The sequence below is a fragment of the Fringilla coelebs genome (assembly GCF_963513975.1).
Source record: "Fringilla coelebs genome assembly, chromosome: Z".
Lineage (NCBI taxonomy): Eukaryota > Metazoa > Chordata > Aves > Passeriformes > Fringillidae > Fringilla > Fringilla coelebs.
In genome coordinates, this window is record NC_140031.1 from 53,467,456 (window position 1) to 53,491,984 (window position 24,529).

General features: G+C 37.6%; 1 protein-coding gene across 1 annotated transcript in view; it reads left to right on the forward strand.

Moving 5' to 3' along the window:
• The first annotated feature begins 1,325 nt into the window (after positions 1-1,325).
• SRFBP1 (serum response factor binding protein 1) overlaps positions 1,326-24,529 on the forward strand; it is a 67,349-nt gene continuing 44,145 nt past the window's right edge. The window contains exons 1-2 of the mRNA XM_084224825.1: positions 1,326-1,456; positions 23,635-23,723. Of these exons, the coding sequence (XP_084080951.1) occupies positions 1,427-1,456; positions 23,635-23,723 (119 nt within the window). The 5' untranslated portion in view covers positions 1,326-1,426. The remainder of the gene's footprint in view (positions 1,457-23,634; positions 23,724-24,529) is intronic.

Here is a 24,529-nt window from a genome sequence, read left to right on the forward strand (position 1 = left end):
CACCACCTTCTGAAACATCCTAAATGGAACTCAAAAGTAACACTTGGAAAGGACTAGCTTGGGCTAACCTCACTTGCATGCAAGGCTTGATAAAAAGCGCAGTCAAGGGTGATTTTGTTGCAGTTCACTCACAGGAGATGCCTAAGCACCAGTTAGAAATCAAACATTAAAATGTAACAAGATACAAATGCTAGGTCCTGCAGATCAAATGTATTTCAGAGACAACTGACAACGGTTGCATTTGTTTAAGCATTCAGTCTTCAAAGCAGAATTCTAGGCACAACAGTGCCATCCAGGGGCCAGCTAATTGCTGGAAAATTTCCTGAAACTTTCTTTGGGGAGGTTTTTTGTTTGTTTTGGGCTGTTTGCTTTTGGGTTTTTGTTTTCTTTGTTTGATTGTTGGTTTTTTTTGTTTCTTATGTAAACAAAACTTGGCTTGTTTAAAACAATTTCCCCAAGTATTTTCAAATATGGCCTCTGTTCTTTTTAAACACTGCAGCAGATAAACAGGAACAAAAAAAAAAAATTCATTCTTTAAACATACTAAGCTTTGCTTACATTTAAGCAAGGGTTTTTCAAAAGTTTCAATAGAAGAATATTTGTAGCAATTTAAATCAACAATCCTTCTAGTACAAGAAGCTGGCAATGATGAGGAAAGTTCTGATGAAACTTTGCCAAAATTTTCAGACTGAGACATCACTCAGTCCAAAACACACGCTCAGCCACACTTCACCACGGCTATTTAAAATTAATTATGTATATAAAACTTCAAACAAGCAAAGCTTCAGGATGTATAGTTTCTACACAGCCCTAAATCTTCCTTCCACACAAAGGGAAAAGTCAATCTGAAAACTGTGAGGCACTTCGAAAACGGAGTCTGTTTTGTCATGGTGTGCACGGACCACAGCCTAGAGCCGCGGCAGGGGCCACGGCTTACTCCTGCAACGCGTTCCACTCAGCAGCAACACGGGCGGAAAAAACAAAAACCCCACAATATTTCTACTACAAAAAGTCGTGGCGGCAGAGGCCACTTCAGTTTAGGGATTTACAAACCTACACGGCCCGGATCAAGCAAGCAAGCAAGCAAGCAAGCAAGCCAGCAAGCCAGCAAGCCAGCTAGCCAGCCAGCCAGCCGGCGAGGCCGGACACAACGCCGCGCTGCGACGCTTTAGGTCTCGCCTGGGGCAACGCGACTTGCTTAGGCACGGCCTAGACGCCTCGGGTAGGCCGGGCTCGGGATCCGCCCCCTGCCCCCGCCGCCCACCACGCGTGAGCCCAGAGCGCCGCCCCAATCAAGGCTCCTCGGCCCCGTTTTGAACGAGGGCTCCGGAGAGGGGCAGGCCCGGCCCTCGGCGCCTGCGCGCGGTTTCGGTTCGTGCGGCGGCGTGCGGAGCGCTCGGCGCGGCCTGCGCGGCTTGGCGGCGCCATGGCTCCCGTGCTGAACCTCAACAATGAGGTGAGACACCGCGGCCTCGGGGCGCCGCCGGGAGCGGGCCGGGGGGAATTGGGCCGGGGAAGGGCCGGGGCGGCGGTCGGCGGTCAGCGGCGGCGGATCGCCCTGCGAGCGAGCCGGCTCGGGGCCGGCCCTTCCCGCAGCCGGCGTGGCGGCCTGGAGCCGTCGGGAAGACCGCAGGTGACTGGCGTGCCCCTCGGTGTGGGGAAGCGCATCCCATCGTGCTGGAGCTCAGCTGTGATGAAAACAAACATCTGTCGGGTGAAGTTAAGCTACTTGTAGGGGGGGTGCCACGCGATTCCGACACGTGTGCCTCGGTGCGACGTCCTGTCCCTGAGTGTTGTTTCATCACGCCTGTCTTGCTGTGTTTGTGTTCACACTGAAGTTTTGCAGGTGATCTAGCGGACCCACCAAACCCCAGCTGCCTGTCTCCTGGATGGTAAAGATACTGCCTTATTCTTTTGGACAAGGAGGGATTGAAAATGAAAAATTAATAGGCTACAGCTAATTTCTTCCTGTTCTGTAAGAAGTTTGATGTTTCATGTTTATTTCAGTATATTTTTGTCTTCTTTATAGTGTGAATTCGGTTATGTGTGTTTACTTATGATGGGTTTTGGTTACATATTTGCAAATCATTGTGCACAAGAAGTCTGACACAACTAAAGTAACCTCATTTTAGGTGTTGCACCAGCAGTTTAGAATAGCTGTCAGTTCTGCTGAGTATGTGTGATATGAACACCTGCACTTAGCAATGTGCACTTCCAGAACTCTTGCCTAACTAACAGCTTGATTACAGTTATCAGCAGAACAAAAATTACCTTCTTTTAGGCATACAGTAGCTTAGAGAGGGGTTAATCTGCAATTTGGTTTCAAGAATTTATTGAAGTGTAGCCTCTTCATCAGGAAAAGTGCTTGATAGTGCATAAAATCAGGATATTTACTCAGTAGTTTTTGGTTGTCTCTGTTAACAAGTGTAAGGTCAGAAATAAGTAATTTGACATTGAAACATACCTGTAAATCCCCAAGGAAAGAAGAGGGTATTTCATTCGTTGTGGTAGTGTGGACTCCTTGTGATTGATTCACATCTGGGTGATGTTTCATAGTCTTTCACCGCAAAAGTGCTAATATAACAAGGGATGAAAACGGGAGCATTCTTTGACTGAGGAGCTCTTCAGAAAAAGACTACAGTAAGTTTCTGCACAAAACATTGGAATATTTCAGTAAGGACACTAGGAATGTCATTTCATCTAATACTTCAAATATAACTTTCCCCTGAGAGGAAACTGAAAGTTCTGGAGGAGGTAGCTTTTACCAGTTTCTACAAAAAGTAGACACTCTGTAATTATAGGTCCATCTGAGAATGTAAGGTAGATGGGTAGACTGAAATCCTGGATGCCATCTCTTCTAGAGTGTACAGAAGGTCAGTCTGGCTTAGAGTAGGATGAGACCTAGTGTGAGTAGAGTAAAAGGTGTTTTCCGTTTCTATGCATATGTCCTTTCGTAAGTGTCAGAGCTTTATTAATGACCATGGTTTAGTTATAAAATGTAAAATAAATTATTTACCAGTACCTGGGTATTTCATATGTCTATAGCATATACCCTCTGTGTATTTGTTACAGAGATGCCCTTGTAAGAATACATTTAAAGAGTAAAAATCATATCTTCCTCTAATAAAGATGAAATGGAGGAATTTTATTAGGGCCATGTTTAAAGAAATAACTTTTGAAAATGCAGTCTGTTAAATAATATTTCTTTTGAATTCTTCCAATTTGCTAAGGGCAAGCAAATTACGGAGCAGCTCTATTCTGTGCACCTTCAGCTTTCCGCAGTCAGACAATACTAGGGATTATAAGGGTTTTTCCCATTAGGCCATATACAGTAGGTACAATGGTATTTTTTGCACAGACAACCTTGTGAACCTTATATGTAGCTGATAAACTTGTTTGTCTTTGCTGCATTTACAGGAGTCCACTCTCTGAAGGGAGTCTGCAAGAAAGCTGGAGAGAGACTTTTCTCAAAGGCATGTAGAGATAGTATAAGAGGGAATGCCTTTAAATTGAAAGAGAGGAGATTTAGATTGGATATTAGGAAGAACTTCTATGCTGTGAGGGTGGTGAGGCACTAGCGTGTTTTGGGCTGTGCATATGTGGATGCCCTGTCTCTGGAGGTATTTAAGGCCAGGTTGGATGTACTCCAAGCAACCTGGTCCAGTGGGAGGTGACTCTTCCCATTGCAGCAAGGTTGGAGCCAGGTGGTCTTTAAGGTCCCTTTCAACCCAAACCATTCTGTGAAATTCTGTGATATTATATATTTCAGGTTTTAATTCTAGCAAAGAAAGTCTTCTACTTTTAATTAATGTAAAATACCATGACGTGCCAAATGGTGGAATCTGAAGGAGTTCTAGGATGACAGATACAATTTTTTTTTACCAATTTACCTTCTGTTTACAGGAAGAACAGGTATTCTTAAGACTAATGTTTCTCAGTGAGATAAACAGGAGACCTTTATTTGACCTTTATTTTAATTACGTACTGGTTTTTGTTTGATATTAGTTGCTAACAAATAGTTATAAGTGTCAAAAAGCTTACTTGTTCTGCAGTGTGCTACATGAGATGTATATGTGCTTTGAAACTAGAGGACATTTAATTGCATGATGATTTAATGATGGTGATTTAGAATATGCTCTGGGGAAGTGAGACAAATAGTGGACTGTGATGTCTGTGTCCTTTCTGAGAGCTTTTGAACTCATAGGCTAATTTCAGAGAAATTGGAAAGGAATGGAGACCTCAGAAGTTGTTGGGCTTTGGGGTTTTTTAATTATAATTCGCTTAAAGAACAATACCTCCATGGAGCAGTAGTCTCCCAACTGTTCTGATCTATGGGGAGCAAAGACTGAAAATTTTGTACTGTTTAGGTGACTGGATGAATGAGACATTTCAGATAGCCATACAATGTTAAGAACCAGGGTGAAAGGAGAAAATTGCAATTATTGTGATGATGTGAAATAAGACAGAAAACAATAAGAAACCAATTATATTCACAAATAATTAGTTTAGACATTTCATTAATGTTTCTTTTCATGAAAAGTTGTTTATAGCAGTGTAAGTGCTTCAAAAAGTCACACTATTTCCATGTTAACAAGCAGGACTTGTGCCAAAAGTGTGTAAATGGTTTCTTTAGTTTTCTCTAACTGACTATATACCTAGATAATAACAATAAAGTAAGATCTTGTCAGAACCCACAGTCAGCAAGGTCCAGTAATTTTAGGAAGCCGTCTTGCTGCTGGTAAATAGCATGGTACAGTTTCAGTGTGACTGCATGACTGAAAAATTGAGATTGAAAAGGGTTAAGAAACAGTTTTTCTGTAATGCAGGCATCATATTACTGTATGGGATTGCTGCTTTTTGATTACTGCCCAAAGAACAATTGGGTGGGGGAAGGGGGGAGGCTGGGTGCAAAGGAAATAAAAACCAGAAAATTGGGATAAAGTGAAACAGTGAAGACTAGAGTTTTTGGGAAAGAGGAAAATACAGTTTTTCTTACCGTTTTCTACTCACTCTGTTCATTGAAACAAAGGAAAGCATAAGTCATAGAATGAAAATTTCAGTTTTGCCATTCCATATTCACTGTATATGGTCTTACTTTTGAAGGGTTTGTCTGTATTAAGCCTAATGGTATTCTCCAATTGTGGTTACTCTTATAAGCATGCAGGCTGAAGTAATAATTTTAAAAACCTGTTGCTGTCTTGAATATGTTTCCTATTTTAAAAAGCTTTCTAAGAAATTTCAGGTGTCTTGCCACAGAATAGCTTCCAAAGTTAAACTTTTCTGGAAACATTTGCTAGATGGCAGCACATAATCATCAACTACCATGGATAAAGGCAAGTTTAAAGGGAGATAGCTCATGTTTAATGTGAAAAGTTATCCTTGTTGATCAGCAGTACACAATAGTATGAAACAGAGGCTGTTGAATGGGAGCCCTACAGATTTCTGGGGTTTTTTTTCAGAACCTGTGTTTCTTAAATTGTTGTTCTGCTTTTACAGTCCTAATATGCTATCAAGATTGAATTATTGCAACAAATTCAGTTCTCTTTCTACCCTCTTTTTTTATTTGAATGGTATTCTGTTTACAACTACCTTGAGCTATGCTGCAGAAAGCTCATTAAGCTAATGCAAATGAAGTCTCTATACAGTGTTTTAAAAATAAGTGTTCTTATATGTCCCTCCATGAGTGCTGTAATGGCTGAAGTTGAATATTAGTAAGGCAACATATTATATAAAGCAAATTCTTAGAGTTGAGAGTCATTTCTGTCTGTGGGACATGTGAATCAAATTTTCCAAACATGATTTGATATCAAAACTTTGCTATCAAGTGAATTTTTCTCTTAAATTTGTAATAATTAATCTTAGGCAGACAAAATAGTTTTTCTCTGTATTTACAAAACTACAGGTTTTAGATAGTAAAAGCTGATTTTTGCATTATGTTTGTCATCTACAATAGAATTGCTCTTTTTCTTTCCTAAAAGGTAGGATCAAGATAAGACCATACCTTGAGAATGATGTATGTGCACACATATTTTTCAGCCTGCTAAGCAAAGTCCAGAATTGAAATTGTTATGTGTGGAGTTTTGTAATAAAGCTGAAGGTGATACATTCCATTTATGTTGTTTTGGGTCCCAGCCCTTTGTGTTGTGGTACTCTACATGTTGACAATCAGCTCTTCTACCCTTTAGATTTAGGGCTGACTTCCTGGCCTCAGATTTACCCAGGCAGAAGTTTAGGTAATGGCACGTTTAGAAAGCAGTCTGGACATGTGAATTAAGAATTCAGATTGGTTTATTGCAAAGTCAGGTGTGAGTAGTGTGGCTGATAATGGAAAAAAATCAGACAAAAAAGCCATGGGGAATAACCTTAACTTAGGGAGCAAGTTAGGGTTATACAGAGTCTGGAAGTCTGAAACTGCAGTCTTGAGTTTTAGCTATAGTTTAATAATTGTACAGAACTATATCTGTAATTATGTGATCTTTTATCACAGTGCAGACCAGAAGTAAATGTATATTAGGAGATGCTTATACAAAGACTGAGTTGTCGTGGTGTTGCATGGGTAGGGGCTGCGTTTGTCCTTAGGTGTTCAGATGCAGCTAAGACAGAAAACAAAAAGGAAAGCACTATTGAAATTGCATTTATACATGTTCACAAATTGAAGAAAGGTACATCCTTTTATAAGTAAACAACTTTTGGTCACCAAAGTTTCTGTATAGCAATAAAGAGAACGTGGTCTGAACGTAATATCAGGAAAGATTAGGGAGGGGGAAATTTGAGCAGGTCATTCATTCTTCCTGAAGCTGAACTGATTTCTATAACCAGGAATTGCCTCATGATTTTAGTAACGTGCACTAAATGTGAAAGATCTGAGTATTTACCCATGCTAGTCCTTTGTGTATTAAGTATTTCTCGTTTTTATACAGTATGTCTATCATGCTTGTATAATATTTTTGAATTAATAATAAAATTAACTTAAAGTTTTTTAGTCTTTGAATGGTCACCATTTTTGCAAGAAGCATTCTGTACAAAGTGAGTATTTTTTTGCACTTACATAAGATCTTCCGTATTTTCAGCCTTCTTCAGCATTATGTACGACTATCTTGTCACTCAGATGTGATATACTTCTCTGTGTTTTTATTGATTTAGGGTGATAAATTAGACATATAATTCAAAATCTTTATTCATGGTCTGGTTTTTTACTCACACTTTATTCTGTAAAAACCAAGAGAGTTTTTAACATTGAAGCACCTTCAATGTTAAATGTAAGGCTTTTTGTGGAGAATTGCTTTGCAGCTCAGACAGATGAGACGTGCCCCTGATGGAGTGTGATTCTCTAACTGTGGTTTCACTTGCTGCTTCTGAATCTGGGGCTTCTCCCCCGCCCATTCCAGCCACATGGTCTTGCCTTCAGTTTCTGTGGTCTTGAGAAGTTTGTTGCTTGAGTAGTTTTCTGCTCTAAGTTGATGGTAACAATCTTACCAGGGTCTTACAAGCGAGTGGAAGCAGCAGCCCTATGGGACCTGAGATGAGTGGGATGGGCATAGAGGTGGAGAGATGGACTATCCTGCCACAGTGAGTGAGCTGTTTGGTTGGCTGATAGAGCTGTGCTGTATTTCATCTCATTTATGTGTTTCTCTGTAAGCAGTGGCTTTCTGTGAAATAAATGTAGAATTTAAGGAGGGTATTGAACCATAAAAACCTACAATAGGGTGATACATAATGTGCAGTTATGTTGTCTGGCAGGTGTTTTGTCACAGAAGTTAAATAGTGGTCAAGACTGTAAAGGCAGGAGAAATACAGAGTTCAAAGGAGAAGCCAAAGGAGCCCTTAGATTTGTCTAATCTCGATATCTTTACATAATGAGTTCCTAGGAGACTAGTTAAAAATCAGCTTTAAAGAGAATCTTAAAATTTCAGTGGTGTTTAGGTATACACGTGCCTAGGATGCTTTGTGGTCAGAATTGAAGCTGTGGCTGGGTACTGGCACTGCCAAGATCTGTTTCTCCCTGACAATTTGTGTTCTTAAATATTTCCTTGAATCTGGTCATACAGTCTCTTGCATGTCACTAAGTTTAAATTTATTTTTTGGGAAATGTGATTAAGGGGGGAAAAAATGGTCTCTTACCTGTTGCAAAAGAACAAGTTGCCGTCCGGTAATAAGTAGAGGAAAATGTAGTAATTGAGTTGTATTTCCAACAGTAATTAAGAAATTAACACTTATTCCTCTCAGGGACTAGTTGAAGCACAATGCTTCAATGGGCTTTCTTTTAAAATGCTTTTTGCTATCATGGGCAAATTGATCTAAGCATTCATATTTTTAGTGTATTAAATCCAAGGAACGGAATGGCTTCTATTACCTAAGGTATGTTGTGATATTTTAAAGTATACTCATAAGCCTTCCTTACAGTGATGAAAAAGAATTCGAGATGGAAACTTTGAGAATAACACTGACTGAGTGCTGTAGGCCCTACTGTGTTTAAGGCAGTTTGAAATACTGGGCAGTCAGTCCAGTGCAGCGATCCAGCGTCTCACTGAAATAAAGTAGCTACCCCCAAAGATCTATTTTTATGCTATCCCCTGTGCTAGGAGGTAATCGAGGAATCCCTTAGGGCAATTTCATATTTGTGTCTGGTCTCTTTATATAAAAGGGGAAATGAGACTTGAGGTGAGGCATCTCACCAGTTACCTGGTATTGGCTTGAACTGTGAGATGTCGTAACTGCTCATAATTCAAAATACAGTCTTTTTCTTTAAGGCATGAAGCTGTCTGAGGGGGAACAATTTTTGGTTTAATGGCTTAGTTGTTGTGAAACTTGCCAGTAATTGAGAAAGCTGATGTATAGGTTCCCTCAGTCTGAGGTGAGTTGGTTCCTGTGAAGCTCAATGACCAGCAGAGTGCACTAATCACAAATATTAACAAATACTATTGCTGGGCTACTGTCTGGCAAAGGGTGATTTTATGGAGGATGGGGAGCCTGGTCATGTGTTTCACCAGTGGGAGCATTTCCGTAGGAAAAGTCCTTGACTGTGCTCCGAGGGCTGCTTATCCAACAATTAGCATAAAATACATGAGCTCCCTGAAAGGAAAAACTGGAACTTGGAACTCTTTACTCCTGAGAAAATTCTTCATGCTGGTCTATAGACCAGTTCTCTTGCTATTTTCTCTGTGGTTTATGAGTTGTATTTCATCCAGCACCTATATAGTGTGCTGGCCGACCCCTTTTCTTGAAGTAGAAACATTTACTTACCCTAGACTCCTATACCAGGCTTTTCAGTTCTGTTAAGTGCCCCAGCATCTAGACTGTTCCTCAGATGGTGGACACCAGTTCTTGTACTCTCCTGAGCTATCTACCAGTATGGTTCACACATGTATTGCAGCATCTCTGCCTCTTGGTCAGCTTACGCCGGCTTGAAGTTCATGTGTGACCACTTCAAAATTATTCTTAAGGTAGAGTAGCTAGCACTTGGATACTTTTGAAAAAGTATGGGTGTCTAGGATGCTTTGTGGTCAAATTGAAGCTGTGGCTGACTGCTGGCACTGCCAAGATCTGTGTATCCCTGGCTCACACATGGTCTTAAGTACTTCCTTGAAGCTTGTTCTGCATTCTCTTAAATGTCACTAAAGTCAGTCTAAAGTCTTGGAAAGGCATATAAACAAGTTATGAGAACTGAGAAAAGATAAATTTCTGCATGATTCAAAACTAAATAGCTAATCTTTTCCATCAGTTCATTTCTTAGTATACTGGCAAATCACTGTGTTTTTTCTGTATATTACAAGTCTATGCAAAGTTGGAAAGCAAACACGGCTTTCTTTTTAAACTCTGGATTACTTGGCAGGAGTCATTTTAGCTGTATGGAAATGCATGTAAAAATTCTTGCATTAGTTTTGTTACTAATAAATAATTGTAGGCACAAGAGTTTCTTAAAGAAGGAAAAGAAAGTTGCGCTACATAGAGCTTGATTTCTGCTTTAAACAGTTCAAGTGTTAAATTGCTGACATTCTTTCACAGACCATGTAAATGTCCTAAGGAAAAAGTCTTTTGAAAGCTTATGAAATTTCCAAACTTATACTCTGAGAGATAAAATTCTGAGGAATTGTGGCTTTTTTTTCCCCCTAGGAACTGTTCCAGCAGCTGTTTCTAAAGTTTCTAGAGTTGCCACATCATCAGTTTTAGTAATATTAGCAGCAAATTCTGATCTGCTTGCTCTTCACACAGATTTTTTTTCAGCAGATTACTGAAGCAATTAACCATGGCTAACAAGGAAGTTTTTTACTTCTGACAGTATTGTATGCAGCCGTTATTGGACTACTGTACTTGAGGACAGGAATGAAAACTTTTTCTTAGCTCAAGTGGTTTATATAAAGTGTGTGTGGTAGGCCACGTAGGCTAGTAAGATGCTCTCATAAAACAAAAACATCTGTGGTTCCTTGGTGTGGTAGTGTACAATAATGAAAAAAACATGCAAACGGTCATGGGAAACTTAGTAACTTTTACTTTAAGGGAACTGTGAGGTACTTGCAGTACACGGTGTAGTTTTTTTTTTTTAAATGTAATTTATGGCTATATATGCCTGAGTAAAACACAATTTAAAAATAGTTCTGTTACAGTAAATGGGCGTAATTGCTTACTGCTGTCCTTGCAGAGGTCTTTCAGCAGTTTTTACATTGCTGGGTCTGGAACTTGGTGCTAAATGAAGAAGGGAGCAAGGCTGAAATAGATGTAGAAGGGAAGGTGTGGTGTTAGACTTTTTCATAATAGAATTTGGGGGCTTGGGGGAGGAGATGTTCCTATAAGAGAATAGCAGCCAGTTGTGAATTCATTGCAATTCCTAATTGATATACAATGATAAAATTCTTTTCAGTTTGTCTTGTGCTGCAGTAGTAAAGAGCGATTAATGAAGTAAAGTGGCCAACTACTAAATTCAGTGACTCTCTTTAACGTCTTTTAAATCACATAAAGTAAAGGGATTTAAAAGTCTTGTACTGATTTTGTCTGAAAAAAATACCATTATGTTATTTCCTTTGCAAAGAGGGGTCACAATGATACCTGTTTATTCGTATGGCATTTAATATCAAATGCATAGGAAAATAAGCTGAGGTGGATTGCTCTCTTCATCTACCTAAAAGGAGGTTGTAGTGAGGTGGGGATTGGTCTCTTTTCCCAAGTAACAGGACATGAGGAAATGGCATCAAGTTGTGCCAGCTTGGCTGTTAGAGAAGATTTCTACACCTAACGGGTTGTCAAGCACTGCAACAGGATGCTCAGGGTAATGGCTGAGTCATCATTCCTGGAAGTATTTAAAGGTGTGTAGATGTGGCACTTAGGGACATGGTTCAGTGGTTGGCTTTGCAGTATTTGGTTTATGGTTAGGCTTTATTGTCTTAAAGGTGTTTTTCAATGTAAATGATTCTGTAAATGAATCCTCTTTGCTGTTTAATGAGGACACATATAAGCAAACATAAGGTCACGTACAGGTACATTAATATAGCAAGCAATGAGCAGATAAAAGCTGTTTGCATGAAAGGCTGGTAAGGACTGTTCTGAATGGCCACTGGTTCAAGGGAATGAATGGTGCATTTCATCCAGAGGCAGGTGTCACTGAGGAAATGCTGCAGAGGTTGTGAATAGCACAGGGGAGCATGCCTTACATGGATAAGATAGGAATTCCAAACAATATAAAACGAAAGGGCAATTAAGGTGATTGCTTGCTTATGCGAAGGAAGGGAGGGAGGGCGGGAAGGAGGGGCGGGCTTGAAAGTATTTGAATATTAGAAGAGACGAAAATGATGGGTGGGTTATGGGGTGTGTTGAACAAGAAGAAATAGGTTGATGTGTGAGGAGAGCTTATAAGGATGGGAAAGGGGAAATCAGTTTGGTAAGAAGTACCTAGAGATTGAAGAAGAAGGTAGCAAGCTTCAGACGAAGGAAATCTTCCAACAAAACCAGCACTTGGTGTGAAAAAAAAGTTGTCAATGGCTGGACAATGTACATACTATTGGGCAGACAGGTGAGAGTGCTTGTTCTGTCATAACAATGAAGGTTTTGCAAGAACCTTTAAGCATTGCTCCAAGTTGTTAGTAAGTAGTACTGGGATAGTTGTTGTACAAATCTGTTGTACATTTGGCATCTTGGCAACTGATGGAGAGCAATTTGTGGAAAGGTATTTAAATTAATGAATAGATGTCAGACATCTGGCAGGGATATTTTAAGCGCTTTATTTCTTCTACTTTTCATACTTGTCCTTTTCTCCAGTTTCTATTGATGTCATGAAGAAACTTCTAGGAAGAATACAGATTATTAGATTTTTGGCATTTTTTTTAAACACTGACTTTCCCATGTGTTTGTGTTTATGAAGAATTCTCATCATGAAATTGTCTTGTTTTTTAAACTGATTGGAGGGAATTAGGAACACTAACTGGTGTAACAAGGTATTTCTCCATTCCCATTAGCAAGAATTCTTATCATCTGTCCAAAAAGACTGAAGAGTAGCTTATATGGTAGTGCTACTTAAATTTTTTTTTTCATAAATCTATAACTACTGACTGAGAGAAAGTTCCCACAAAAAATATAAGTCATAAAGACATAATAGCAGAAAGCACCTTAAGGGATGAGCAGTTTTTCTGTGAGAAGTAGGATAGTATTTCAGAGTTTGTCAGGCCAATAATACTGCAGCATGTTTGAAGCCAATGAGAGTTTACCTCATGTTCTGGTGATGTGTTTCCTGAAGTCATGGCTTTTGCTGGTCACTGGCATACCCTAGGTCTGAACAGGAGTTGGTTGTACTTGTACTCACTGGATGCATTTTGATACTTTTTATATGCATGTCAGGTGTCTGTGCTAGGGGCACCATAAGGCAGATGAAAAGTTAGAGTTGATAGTCTATTTGTAAAAGGAGTTTCATGCTTCTTCAAAGAAATTTGGGGTTGGTAACATTTTTTAAATAAGGAGACAGACTTTTTTTTCAGAAAGGCAAAAGTACCAAATATTTTGAAAGTCAGAAACCACAAACACATCTTTTCTGATTTCCCTATTTTCTTGTTCTCTTTTCCTTTTTTAACAAAGGATTTTTTCCTTTAAAAATCTGGATACTAAATATTTCTTAATTGTTTCTCAATAGCTTTATTCCCAGTTGTAAGAAAAAAGTGGTCATGATTTTTTTGGTTTTACTGTTCTTAATTTTTTTTCATCCTGGAACTCAACTCACTCATTTTTATGTGGTCAGTGTTTTAGATTTAACATCATTCTGTGATTTTCTTATGATGCTGTGTCATTCCATGACGTACCACTCTAATTACTTCCTGTGCGAAGTTTTTTGTTATGGTCTTGTGATGCTACTTTTATAGATGATTTCTTTGCCTTTCTAAATGTTATACGTGTCATATCAGAACATCAGACAAGAAAGCATGGTCTTGAAAGTTACAGCGTAGAGAGGAGAAACTTTTATTGTTATTTTAAAATATACTTGCCGGACTGAAATTTCTTCAGGCTCTGAGGAGATTGTAATAGGGAATGTTGTTTATCCCTCCAAAATGTATCAATACTGGTGGTGAAAATTAGCTGTAACTGTTGCAAGATATAACTTGAGGCGTAGTTTGCCTCTATACAGAACACTGACTTCGGCAAAGTTGATTGCTGCTCCTTTAGTTGATAGTTGATCATTCCCCTTTTTTAATGGGAATCTTCACATACCTAAATAGCCTTCCAGCCTTTTTCTAGTACTTAGGCCGTAATGCAGGCTAAATGTATATCTATGGTCATCTAAAAATTGTGGTACTTACCTAGTTTTTTTATCATTCAGATTTAGGGAGAAATGGAAAATTATTTAGTAAGTATTTCTCCAACTTCATCACTTCTTTCCTGATGCTGTTTTGTTTCATTTAATGAACTTGAAACCATTTTTCCTTAATTATTCCTTTATGCTTGCATAATAATAACTATATTGTGACATTGTAATACAAATTTTTAAATTAATGAGTTACTACAAAATGAGTGTTTGTGTTGAATGACAGATGATAATAATGCATTTTCCTGGTAATAGTAAAATACAAATATTTGTCAGATATTGTGATGCTGTAACACTGTACAGGATTCCCATTCTTTTCCTGGCCTCTTGGTGTGTGAGACTCGTGCAAGCTGAGGGCAGTTGAAGTAACTATAAAAGTATCATTCGTGAACTGTCTTGCATAGAAGAAGGTCTTCTTCTATCGCATTCATCAAGTCATCTGTGTTCCCTTGAAGTTTCAATCATGAGATAAAATCATCAGTACAAACAATGTGATAAAAATGTATTATGTGTGTAAGATGAGAACCAGTGATGCCTGGCATGTTACAGCTTTGAGTCCAGTATTCCATAAAACTTCATATAGTATATATAGTGTAGATCATGAGTTTTTCCTCTGTCTCTTTTTAGTTTTCATTGTGTTATCCTTGGGTTTTGTTGTTTGTTATGCTTTTAGAGTGTTTTCAGTAAGTGTAGTTATGGCCTATGTTTCCTCCCTGTTTGGATAGTCAGGAGAGGATGTTAAGTGGTTGGTTTGGAGCCACATGTTACAGTGAATGAGTACTGTTCTCAGCCAGGATGGAAAAGACTTGAATTCTGTATTCTTCCATGCTGGCCATGCTGATGGTAGTTCACAACTCTACATGGCTATCAGTTTTCACAAAACATGTAGGACATGTGATTAATGGTCAATGTTGATTTCAGTTTAATAAGCCCAAAAGTTACCAGAGATGGATACTGATGGACAAGCAGTGTGCTGACAAACCTAATTTTCTCAGAAATCAGGCTAACAAATATAATTCCAGAATACACAGTTTTGATATTCTACTCTTTCAAGAATAGCTGGGAGAAGTTGCAACATATTAGCACTCAGGACTTGAAGTTTTTTTGTGGTGATTTAGGAGGCCATACCGACATTTATACTAGCATCTCTTAATCCCAAGCCAAAGCAGCCACACCATCAAACATACCTTCAGATTAATACCGGCATCACTGTGATTGAATTTCATATTTGTTAGGGGGAAAGGTTCTAATCCAGTTTTGGCACAATTTTCTTTTTGTGATGGCAGTTCAGCTCTACAGGTGTGGATCATGTTTGTGACCTATGTAATTAACGTGAAAAAGATACATAGATTGTTTGTGAGTCACTGTAGTCAAGCTGTGGTGTCATGCTTCAGTTTATGCAAGTAATGTGGAGATTCATAATGTTGCCTTGTGGTCAGCGCTCTTTTCCAGCTGCTTTTAAAAGGTTCGCTATTTGAAGAGGGGTATAAGTCCACAGCACTCTTACTATTTACTCATGTGTGTTCACCCTCGTAATTCTTTTGTCACTACTGCAGCTTCTGCTGTTACTGTCTTTCTTTCTGTAAAGTCAAAGCTTAAGAAGGCATGAAATTCATTTGTGAGTTCTAGCTAGAGCTCTGGTCTGATTAAGAAGTCCGGGACATCAGAGTCCATTGAGTTGAGCTTGTCTGTGTTGAATGCCTTGATCACATCCTCCTTCATCATTCCATGGAAATATTTTTAGCAGAGTGGTAGCTGGAGGTTTTTAAACTTGCTGATCAGTTAAATACAGTTAGAAATTACCTTCAGGTAGTCCTCTGTTTTAGAAAACATGTATAGTTTCTACTTCCATGTTGGCAAAGTGATATATCTAATATAGCATTTTGAGGCTAGTTTATAACAGTTATTTCTTATCTGGACGTTTACAACTACTGATGTGTATTTGGGGTTTAGAAATGTGTCTAGCCATCTCATGATCCTGGTTTGGACTTGAATGCTTTCTGAAGTACAGCATAGAGCCTGACTCCATCCAGTGAGACACTGACTTTGAAGCAGTAAATCCATTAAATTTTGGTCTTTGGCAATGATCAAGTAATTCTAGGCTAGCCTTACTCCTTCCCAACTATCTTAGATACTTGGAATTGCTTTTCAAAACCTTTAGATGAAAATGATCTTTTCTAGCATTTCCAAGTACTCACTGTGGTTTCCACTTGGAGAAATTACACTAGAACTGACAACTGTTCTCCGTGCAGGAGGAAATACAGTGCTCTACAGAATAAAGAAACTGATATTTCAGTGCTTCAATTGCGAAAATACAAAGAAAGCAGCATGGGCAGACTGTGGAGGAAGGGTTTGACAGTAACTCACAAGGGGTGTATATTACTTTTCCTGTGAGGAAGGTGGAAATTCGCCCAAGTGGGTGGTGTGCTTTTATTCATTCATCCTTAGCAGATCCTTTAGGAAACCTGACAGGGTGAGTACCCAGAGGCCTGAGCAGCTGTAGGTGTTTTGCTTTCTGGATGCTCTAGCCAACAGTGGCACTTCTGTCAGCTTTGGGCAGCAGAGTGAAATAGTTTAATCCAGAAGAATTTACCTCATGTTTCAAGAATTTTTGTATGTTCTGATAGTTGTATTGGAATAGAATTGAATCCGCTTGATTCAAACCTGTTCTCATGTAGCTGCAGATGGCAAAGGCAAGATTAACATGATGGTGGTGTTGATGTTGTTACAAACAGTAATTGAAAAACTGTGTTCCTTAGCACTTCCTATGTTGGGATTTGATCTTTATATTAAATGAAGAGATAGCTTATTTATTGTAGTCTGATTTGTTGTGGTCCATATCTCTGTCTTCTATGTGTTCTTACTTTGCTCTTTTGCGCTGGAACTAGGTAACGTCACCATAAGGGAAGACAGCTTAGGAAACTGATCTGTCTGAAAATTCACCTTGTTTTGTTTTTTTTTTTAAATATATTAATTTTTGCAGTATGTATCCGCATAAAACTGTTCTGGAACTGAGCACTGATACTGCTCACAGATGTGTTTGTGTTGTTTCTTGCTGCTTTTGCCACCCTACTTACATGTGTTTTTATAATGAAATGTATGAAGCTTTTTTAAGTCTTTCTGCCTAGTTCCTCATATTTTGACATGTATAAAATATATACTGTAATACAAAGATTCTTTTTGTAAAAAAAGGAAAAAAGGAAACTTGGCAATTGCTAACTTTTCCTAAGAATCTCAAAATGATTAGATCTTTCAAGCTGGCATTCCAGATAATAGAGAGAAATATTTGTAATGAAGTTCCAGAAACATTTTTTCACTTAGCTTATTCACTCAAAATATTATGTACTATTGTTAGTTCTGGCTAATTTGTGATCCAGCTGCAGGTGTTTCAAATTTTAAAACTCTGTGTTGCCAAATAGCACCAAAAATTAACATTGAGAATACTCTGTTGCCATGGTAATTTCTTTGTTAGAAGACTGTCAAGTAACTATAAAGTGAAACCAATGCTTTTGATGTGCCCTGAAACAAGGAAGATAAAGAAGATCAGTGAGAACTGAAACATTACTGAGTTCCATGGTGGTTTTGCAGGTATTGGAGACACCTTGAATATTCATCTTTAACTTTTCACTTTCCTATTATTGTTAGATTTGGGTTTTTTAAAGGTGGATTTCTTGCTTTGACACTTGTTGATGTGTAATTTAAGCAATTTGTAAAAATTTGTAGAAAAGGCCACTGTACAAAACACAAGTGGTACTTCTTCCCTTTCTACTTTAGCAGCGCTGTTTAAACTTGAGGGAGTTCAAAAGTAAATCTCTTACTGCAGTAAAATCTAAAAGCTTTTGTGTACCTACAGGCATATATAAATTTTTTCTTTTTGCTTTGAGCCATTTTGATTCTGGTAGATGAGGCTCTCATTTCAACCTCCTAGAGTTCTATTGGCATGAGGGGGATGTATGAGGGCTCAAGTGCATCCTGTACCTGCAATTTCATCTTTTTCCTGTCATTCATTCACTAGACCCTGGTAAATGGTAGTTTGTCAATAGCAATATGATAGGCTATATTTAAAATAGACCCTTCCTGGGACAGAATTAATGGCCTTGGTTCTTGATGTTTTCTCCTTGTTATCCACTCTCACATGTGACCCTCATGTCAAATAAATCCTGTTAGCCTGGAGAGTATAGGAAGAAACTGAAATGGAAAAGCAAGCTCAGAACTACCATCTTTTTTTCCAGGCATCAAGTGATAGAAAAGACATAAGAGGCCTTATATTGCACCTTATATTGAATTAGATGTGTCTATGTAAAATTATAGAACGCTGCTTTAGGAACATTGTCTTCAAATTGTAGAAGAAGTATTTTTGCAGTTGTGCCTGCAAAATTGTCTTGTTGAAGACAGTTTTCATAGATACACCATGTTGAGGGATTGGCTGGAGGCCTCTGTTTAATGAGTGTGTGTTTGTTCAACATTATGGATATTTCACAATGTTATAAACTCTTATAATAAGGGGTTTTTTTCCACTAGATGAGGTTACATGCAGTGTCCTTCCTTGAAGAGAACAGAATGATTTGTCTTTTCTGGTTGCTTGTACCAGAACTAGGACTAGACTATGTGCTGGCATAAAGCAGAAGTGGATGAAGAAATTCTGGTCTGTCTAGTGCTGGTTGTTTAAGGATTTAATAATTTAAGTGCATTATTGGGTCAGGACCAAAGTATTCAGTACCTCATGGACTGAAGCCCAAGAAGAACAGTTGTATATGCTTTAGACTGCTCCAAAGAAAAGGACATGTCCATTAGTTTATTGGCTTTGATGCATTTTGGATAGCTGGGGCTAACTGTATAAGCTAACTTCTATTAAGTTTAGTTAAGAAGAATTTAAGATATTTGAGGTCCTTCAGATATTTTCATATACAGTATTAGGTTTTGTATGTGGTAATACAAAGAGCTTTTCCTTCACATTTGTTCTAGTATTTCAGTGTTGTTTGAATAAAATACATTCAAACAAGTCATAGGTAGAAACATATTAGTGCTTCTCTCAATCCACTGGATATTTTTGTTTTGAATAATGGTTTGGTTTTGGGATTTTTTTTTTTTGTCAAGTACGGTTGATACCATAGTTCAGGGTAGACACGTACCTTTCTTGATACATCTACATATCTTTAGTCACACTTTCCTTTTTTGTTTTTCTAATTGGCTGAACACTAGCTTAGTTTGGAGTCATGTTGCTTGTACAGACCTTAAAACAAGTTTCAGAAGTGGCCAAGTATAACATTTTATTCTAATGTAATGCTTGTTTGAGAACTTTGCTGCTGTTGTCTTAAAAATGTAGGCAAATATCTTTGACTAGTCATGTGAATTTGAATGTATAATTGTACCTACACTGTCATTTTATCCACATGCCTTGGTGTTTTTCTTGCCATCCCTAATATGAGGACTGTTTTGTAGTAATACAGACTTTCAGGACTAGCCTTCTTGATGTTTTATTTAAAAATACCTTACATTTCTCTTAAAGAAACTTGAAAATTTTCAAACAAGTTATTTTGGAACAGCTTAATTATGTGGGAGGCTCTTAAAATAACTTCCTCTTCTATTGTACATGTGTTTTGTCTTGTATTATGTACAAGAACAGCGTCCCATTCATTTAAAAGGGGTCATGTCTGTAATCAGAAGCTCTTTCCTAACACTGTCTAATGCTGACTTAGGAATTGATTCAGCCCTTCCAAGACTTTTGTTATTCAAAATTAATTTGAACTATGAGTGAAGTACCAGTGTCAAAATGGAACTACTTCATGGAAAAACCCTAGAGAAGACTAAGAGATCAAAGGTACAATTAAGTAATTCTGTGTCAGTTTCTTTCTGGGCATGAGAAGGGCTTGGACATGCTGGGGGTTGGGAAGGTCTGATTGAACTTCCACACAAAAAGACAAATCTCTGGGAATGGCTTTTAACCCTTTGGAGCCAGGTATAGCCTAAAATAGAAAGCAAAGTAGTTGAAGCTATTAGTTTCTCCCTTTCTCGCCTGTGCATTCTGGATTAAATACAGTTCTTGTGATGTCTTTAAGCACACACTTGTTCTGTATTATTTGGTAGAAATCACCCTCTGGTGCCTTTGCACTGTGTGAGTAGTACACATACATAAAAGTTAGGGCTGTTTTCATTGCCAGATGAGTACTGGGAGCATTATGCCAAGTATCACTTTTATTAATGTAGGCTGTGCTGAAGCCAGCAATTCTTGTTACAATCTCCCTCAGAAATGTCCGCCCCTTGGAAAAGGTGAATTGCAGGAGAGTTTCTAGTTCTTGTCTGGCTTGTCATCTGCTGATCCCTTGCTGTGCTCATTGTTTGCCCTTTCTTGAAAGGGCAGCAGCAGCTACCATCTGCCTATGGCTTGAGATGGTTTGTGTGCTGATGTTTGGTAGATGTCAACGCTTTGTGGCAGTGCTTACTGCAGGTGAAAAGCTGTTGGGTTGATGGATGCCTCTCTTTGTGGACTACCATCAGTCATGGAATTTTTTGGACTTCATCTTTGTTTAGCATCAATAGTAACATAAATACATTTTGTATTTGTTTTGTGAAAAGCCATAGTACTAAATGGATGATTTTTGTTTATAACCATAGCTTTTGAAATATGTTTATGTGCATTCTGTATGTTACTACCTAGGCTTGTTTTCAAAAATTAGTTCTTTTTTTTTATTATTTCTTTTATATTTAATAATTGATAGTCTTTATCTACTATTACTTTGATATTATCTATTATTAATATTGTGTGAATACAGACATTTGGTAGCATTCATGAGGAGGTATAGTTTAATGGTCTCATAAATAGTATTTCCCAACAAAATAAAGAACTGTCTTCAACAAAGGAAAATATCTCTTGTTCTTTGTTCAGAGAAATCCTTGAAGTGGTTATTTCCACATACAATTGCAGACTTCCTTAATTTCCAGGAATCCTAGATCCTATTGATAGAAGGACTTGTTTGGTTTGTGTTTTGTTTGTTTATAATTATTCTTTAGTGCTTAATGTCACTGCTGAGTACATTAAAAATCCTTATTGCCTAGTCTTAAAGCATAAAGTCTGATCTTGACTTAGACTGCAGCCTTTTTATGTTTCAGTGCAAAGACTTCCCTTTTTCTCACTGTCTTTTCTTAAACTATTTATAAAAAGTACCTTATGAATAAATATTTGTTATTATTTTTTGAAAGTCATGACTATTCTTGGTGGGGTTTTTTTGGTTTGGTTTGGCTTAGTTTGTTTTTTTTTTTCCTACTGACGGCAAAGTTGCCTCTCTCACTTTGTAATGCAAGAGACCAGGGCCTGCCCTGGTGGTCTAAGCCCCATTGTTTCAGGCACACTGTAAATCTGAAGCTAAACTTTTTTGATTTCTTTCCCAAAGAGCTGACTGCTTTCTTGAGAACGTTATGAGTACTTCCAAGAACAGAGTTGATGCATACTGTCCCGTGTGAAAGAAGTGACTGGATTACATAAATTGATACTCCTAGTCTGCCAAGGAGCGAATACCTTCCCTCATTCCTGCTGTCATGTCTATACAGCCTTCACTGGCTGGCAGCAGAGGAGGCTGAAGTTTGGCTCTTGTAGGCCCTGGAAACATGCTGTGTGTGCATTAATATTTCTGTTAAAAAATACCTGACAAAACATTTTTGAGAGAAAGTTAAATACACTTCATGTTTGCATACACAGTAACTAATATACAAAGTATGAGTTACTTAAATTCCAGTATGTTTCTAGCTTGTAGATGTCTTTAGTGGTTGTTAAAAAAATAGAGAATAAAAAATCCCAAACTCAAAACAACCTCCCCTCCCCAAACCTTCTAAGAAGGCATACCCAGTTTTCCGCTGACATTCCAGACATTCCAGTAAATGGATCAGTATGTATGTATAGTATTGAGGTGTTCAGACAGAAGCTGCATTTTTTTTCTTTCTTCCTTTTAGAAGGTGTACTATAGGAACCTATGATAATCTCATTCAATGTCTTATAAAAAAGAAATATCTGCATGCCTTGATTGCAAATGGTGATGTATGGGTTTCTTCCTTAACATGTTAAAGTCTTGAGCAGTGCTGCTGTTTAGCAGAAACTTGGCATTTGGTGCTTTTTGGCGTGTGGTTTCTGCTGTTAACTGAAGTAGAAATACTTTTGTAGGTAGATCTGTGTGTGCAGTTACTTTTACTAGGGTAACTAAGGTAAGTACTGACCTTTGTTGTAACAATTTTTGGAACAGGATACCACATTTAGGTCAGTTATTTTTATCCCAAAAGCCTCCTTTACCTTTTTATTTCTCATTTCTAATGCTGCCCCCCATACAATTCCCTTCCCCTGCTTCTCAGACGAGCACTGCTTCCCATGTTCCTTCTCTTGCCTGGCAGAGGCAAGGCTGACAATCAGAGATGCCCCTCTCTAGAAATTGTTTTGCTCTGTTTCAGCCTTCAGTTAAGCTACTGGTGAACACCATTCAGGGCTTAACAACTTGATTGAATCAGTACTCTAAGCTGCAAACATAATCAGTTATACAAAGTATGTGTTCTGCTTTCTTTTTGTTTTTTTAAGTGTCATCTTTATGGTCTCTGCACAGGGTGTATATGTACTAGCCAGACTTCCCATCACAGGTGTGAAGTACTGTTCTGTGAGCTTTAAAGATTTTTCTTTTTTTTTTTTTTTTTTCATGCCTCATGTAGGTTTAAAGTACTAATATTCTTGACCTAACTAGGTGGTGGTGTTGTCATCAACCTGTCATTTTGATGTTATCGCTGAGAAATTAGAATAGAAATCTGAAGTAAAGAACTTTACTGAGAAAGACCTGCCAACTTAATTTTGAAACTTATCCCACTGGATAAATTTAAGATAAATTTGGTTTTTGTCAGGAAGACTGATTTTTTTGTTGCTGTTGCTTTTTTCAGTTTTTTGTTTTGTATTTCATCTTATTCTAAGTTTAAGTGTTAAATACAAAATTTTAGTAGACATAGTAAAATATATATGTATAAATAAGGGGGAAGTTGAGTTGTAAAAATAAAGGATCACTGTTGACTCCCTGTATCTGAAATGTTCATCTTTAGAAAGGACCTGGGCTTAAGGTTTTCCATTATGGGATTTAATTGCAAAAGACTGGAAAGATTTCTTTGTTCATCCTATCTCTCTAATAATAATAATAAGAAGAATTCTTTCTTTGTTATTGGAGTGAGAATTAAGACCAAAATATCATTGCCAAATTTTCTTTAGAACTACCTGCTTTAAATTTGGGAACAGAGTAGTGGCTAGGATGGCAGGTTGAGACAGACTGTAACAAGTTAGAAATCACTTGGACTTCTGTTTTCAACAAGAATGAATTGAAATATATAACAAGAATTTAATATCTCAAATTCTGTTCCATAATAAATAATGTTAATTTTTGAGAGTCTTTCCTTAACACTTGAAGATGTTTAATAATTAAAATGCTTTTATGTATTATGCACCAATGGACTTAATGTACTGCTGGTTTTTCTCTGGGACAAAAATAAGCTAAGTGAAGGCAAAAGGTGAGACATTTCAAATACCTAGCTCAGTCTAGCTCTAAGAATAATATTAAAGTATGGCTAGTTAGGAATGTCTTGTCTTCTATTTAGACCTCAGACGCATTTTTAGACTGTTGGTTATTCTTCCTCTGGTGTTTATGGAAGCAGTTTGATTTTAATGGAAATGTGAATTCATTTGAAATGAGATTTGGTTAGCAGGGAAATGCACTCTATTTTCAAAATATTTCTCTTTGTTGAACTAATTTCTAAAATCTAACTCAATGTAATGAATGTATTGTATATGGAATGTAATCAAGGAAAACAGTTTATAATGTCTTCCATATTTCTCACAGGTTGTGAAGATGAGAAAAGATGTGAAGAAGGCCAGAGTCCTCACTATTCGCAGACTAACCAGACACATCGGGAAATTAAAATCAAAAAAGTCAGTTTTAAATAATAGTGGTTTTTTTGTGGTTTATAAATAAGGCACTATTTTATTTGTTTTCACAAAAATGGAAAAATGGGAGAAAAATGTACTACATTTAAAACTTAAGGCACTAAAACACATATTTTTCCTATTTTAACATAATTTTAGGCTAAAAATACTAACTAAAAGGAGTTTCATAAAGCAGAATTGGGATGACTTTTTTAATGGGATTTAGTATATTGGAAGGTAATCTGAATCAGTTACAGAATCTTTTCCAGCACATCTGAAAGTATCAGATTTCATCTTTTAGGTTATTATGCTGTTGAATTTAGGTTGCACCAAGTTTTCTCACTGTAGTTGTCTTCAGGGTTGTGTAGCAAGAAATACTTAATTTGCATAGGTATACAGGTCATACTTGATTTTTAGTAATTACTATTAATTAATTGTTATATGAACAGCTTAAACAATGTATTGTAGATTATGTTTTTAAAGATTACTGGCCTGAAATAGCTTAGCACATGTCTTAGAAATGGTGTGAGATACATCTCTTACTGTGCTCGTAGTGTAAATTGAGGATACTCTCACAATCTTAGCAAGTTGTCCAAAATAAGTAAATCCAAAATAAGTGAATCCAATACTACAGATCTTAAAATAAAATTATATTTGAGACACTGGTGTCATCTGTTCTTGATATGAATTGTGGTTTTGTATTTTCTGATACAGTAACATTTGTTTTTCACATTGTTCTGCTAAATCCTCGGTGTTTTTTCTGCTGTTCAGTACAGCAAAAGCTTTAGGCTATATTCAGCTCTTTGCTAAAA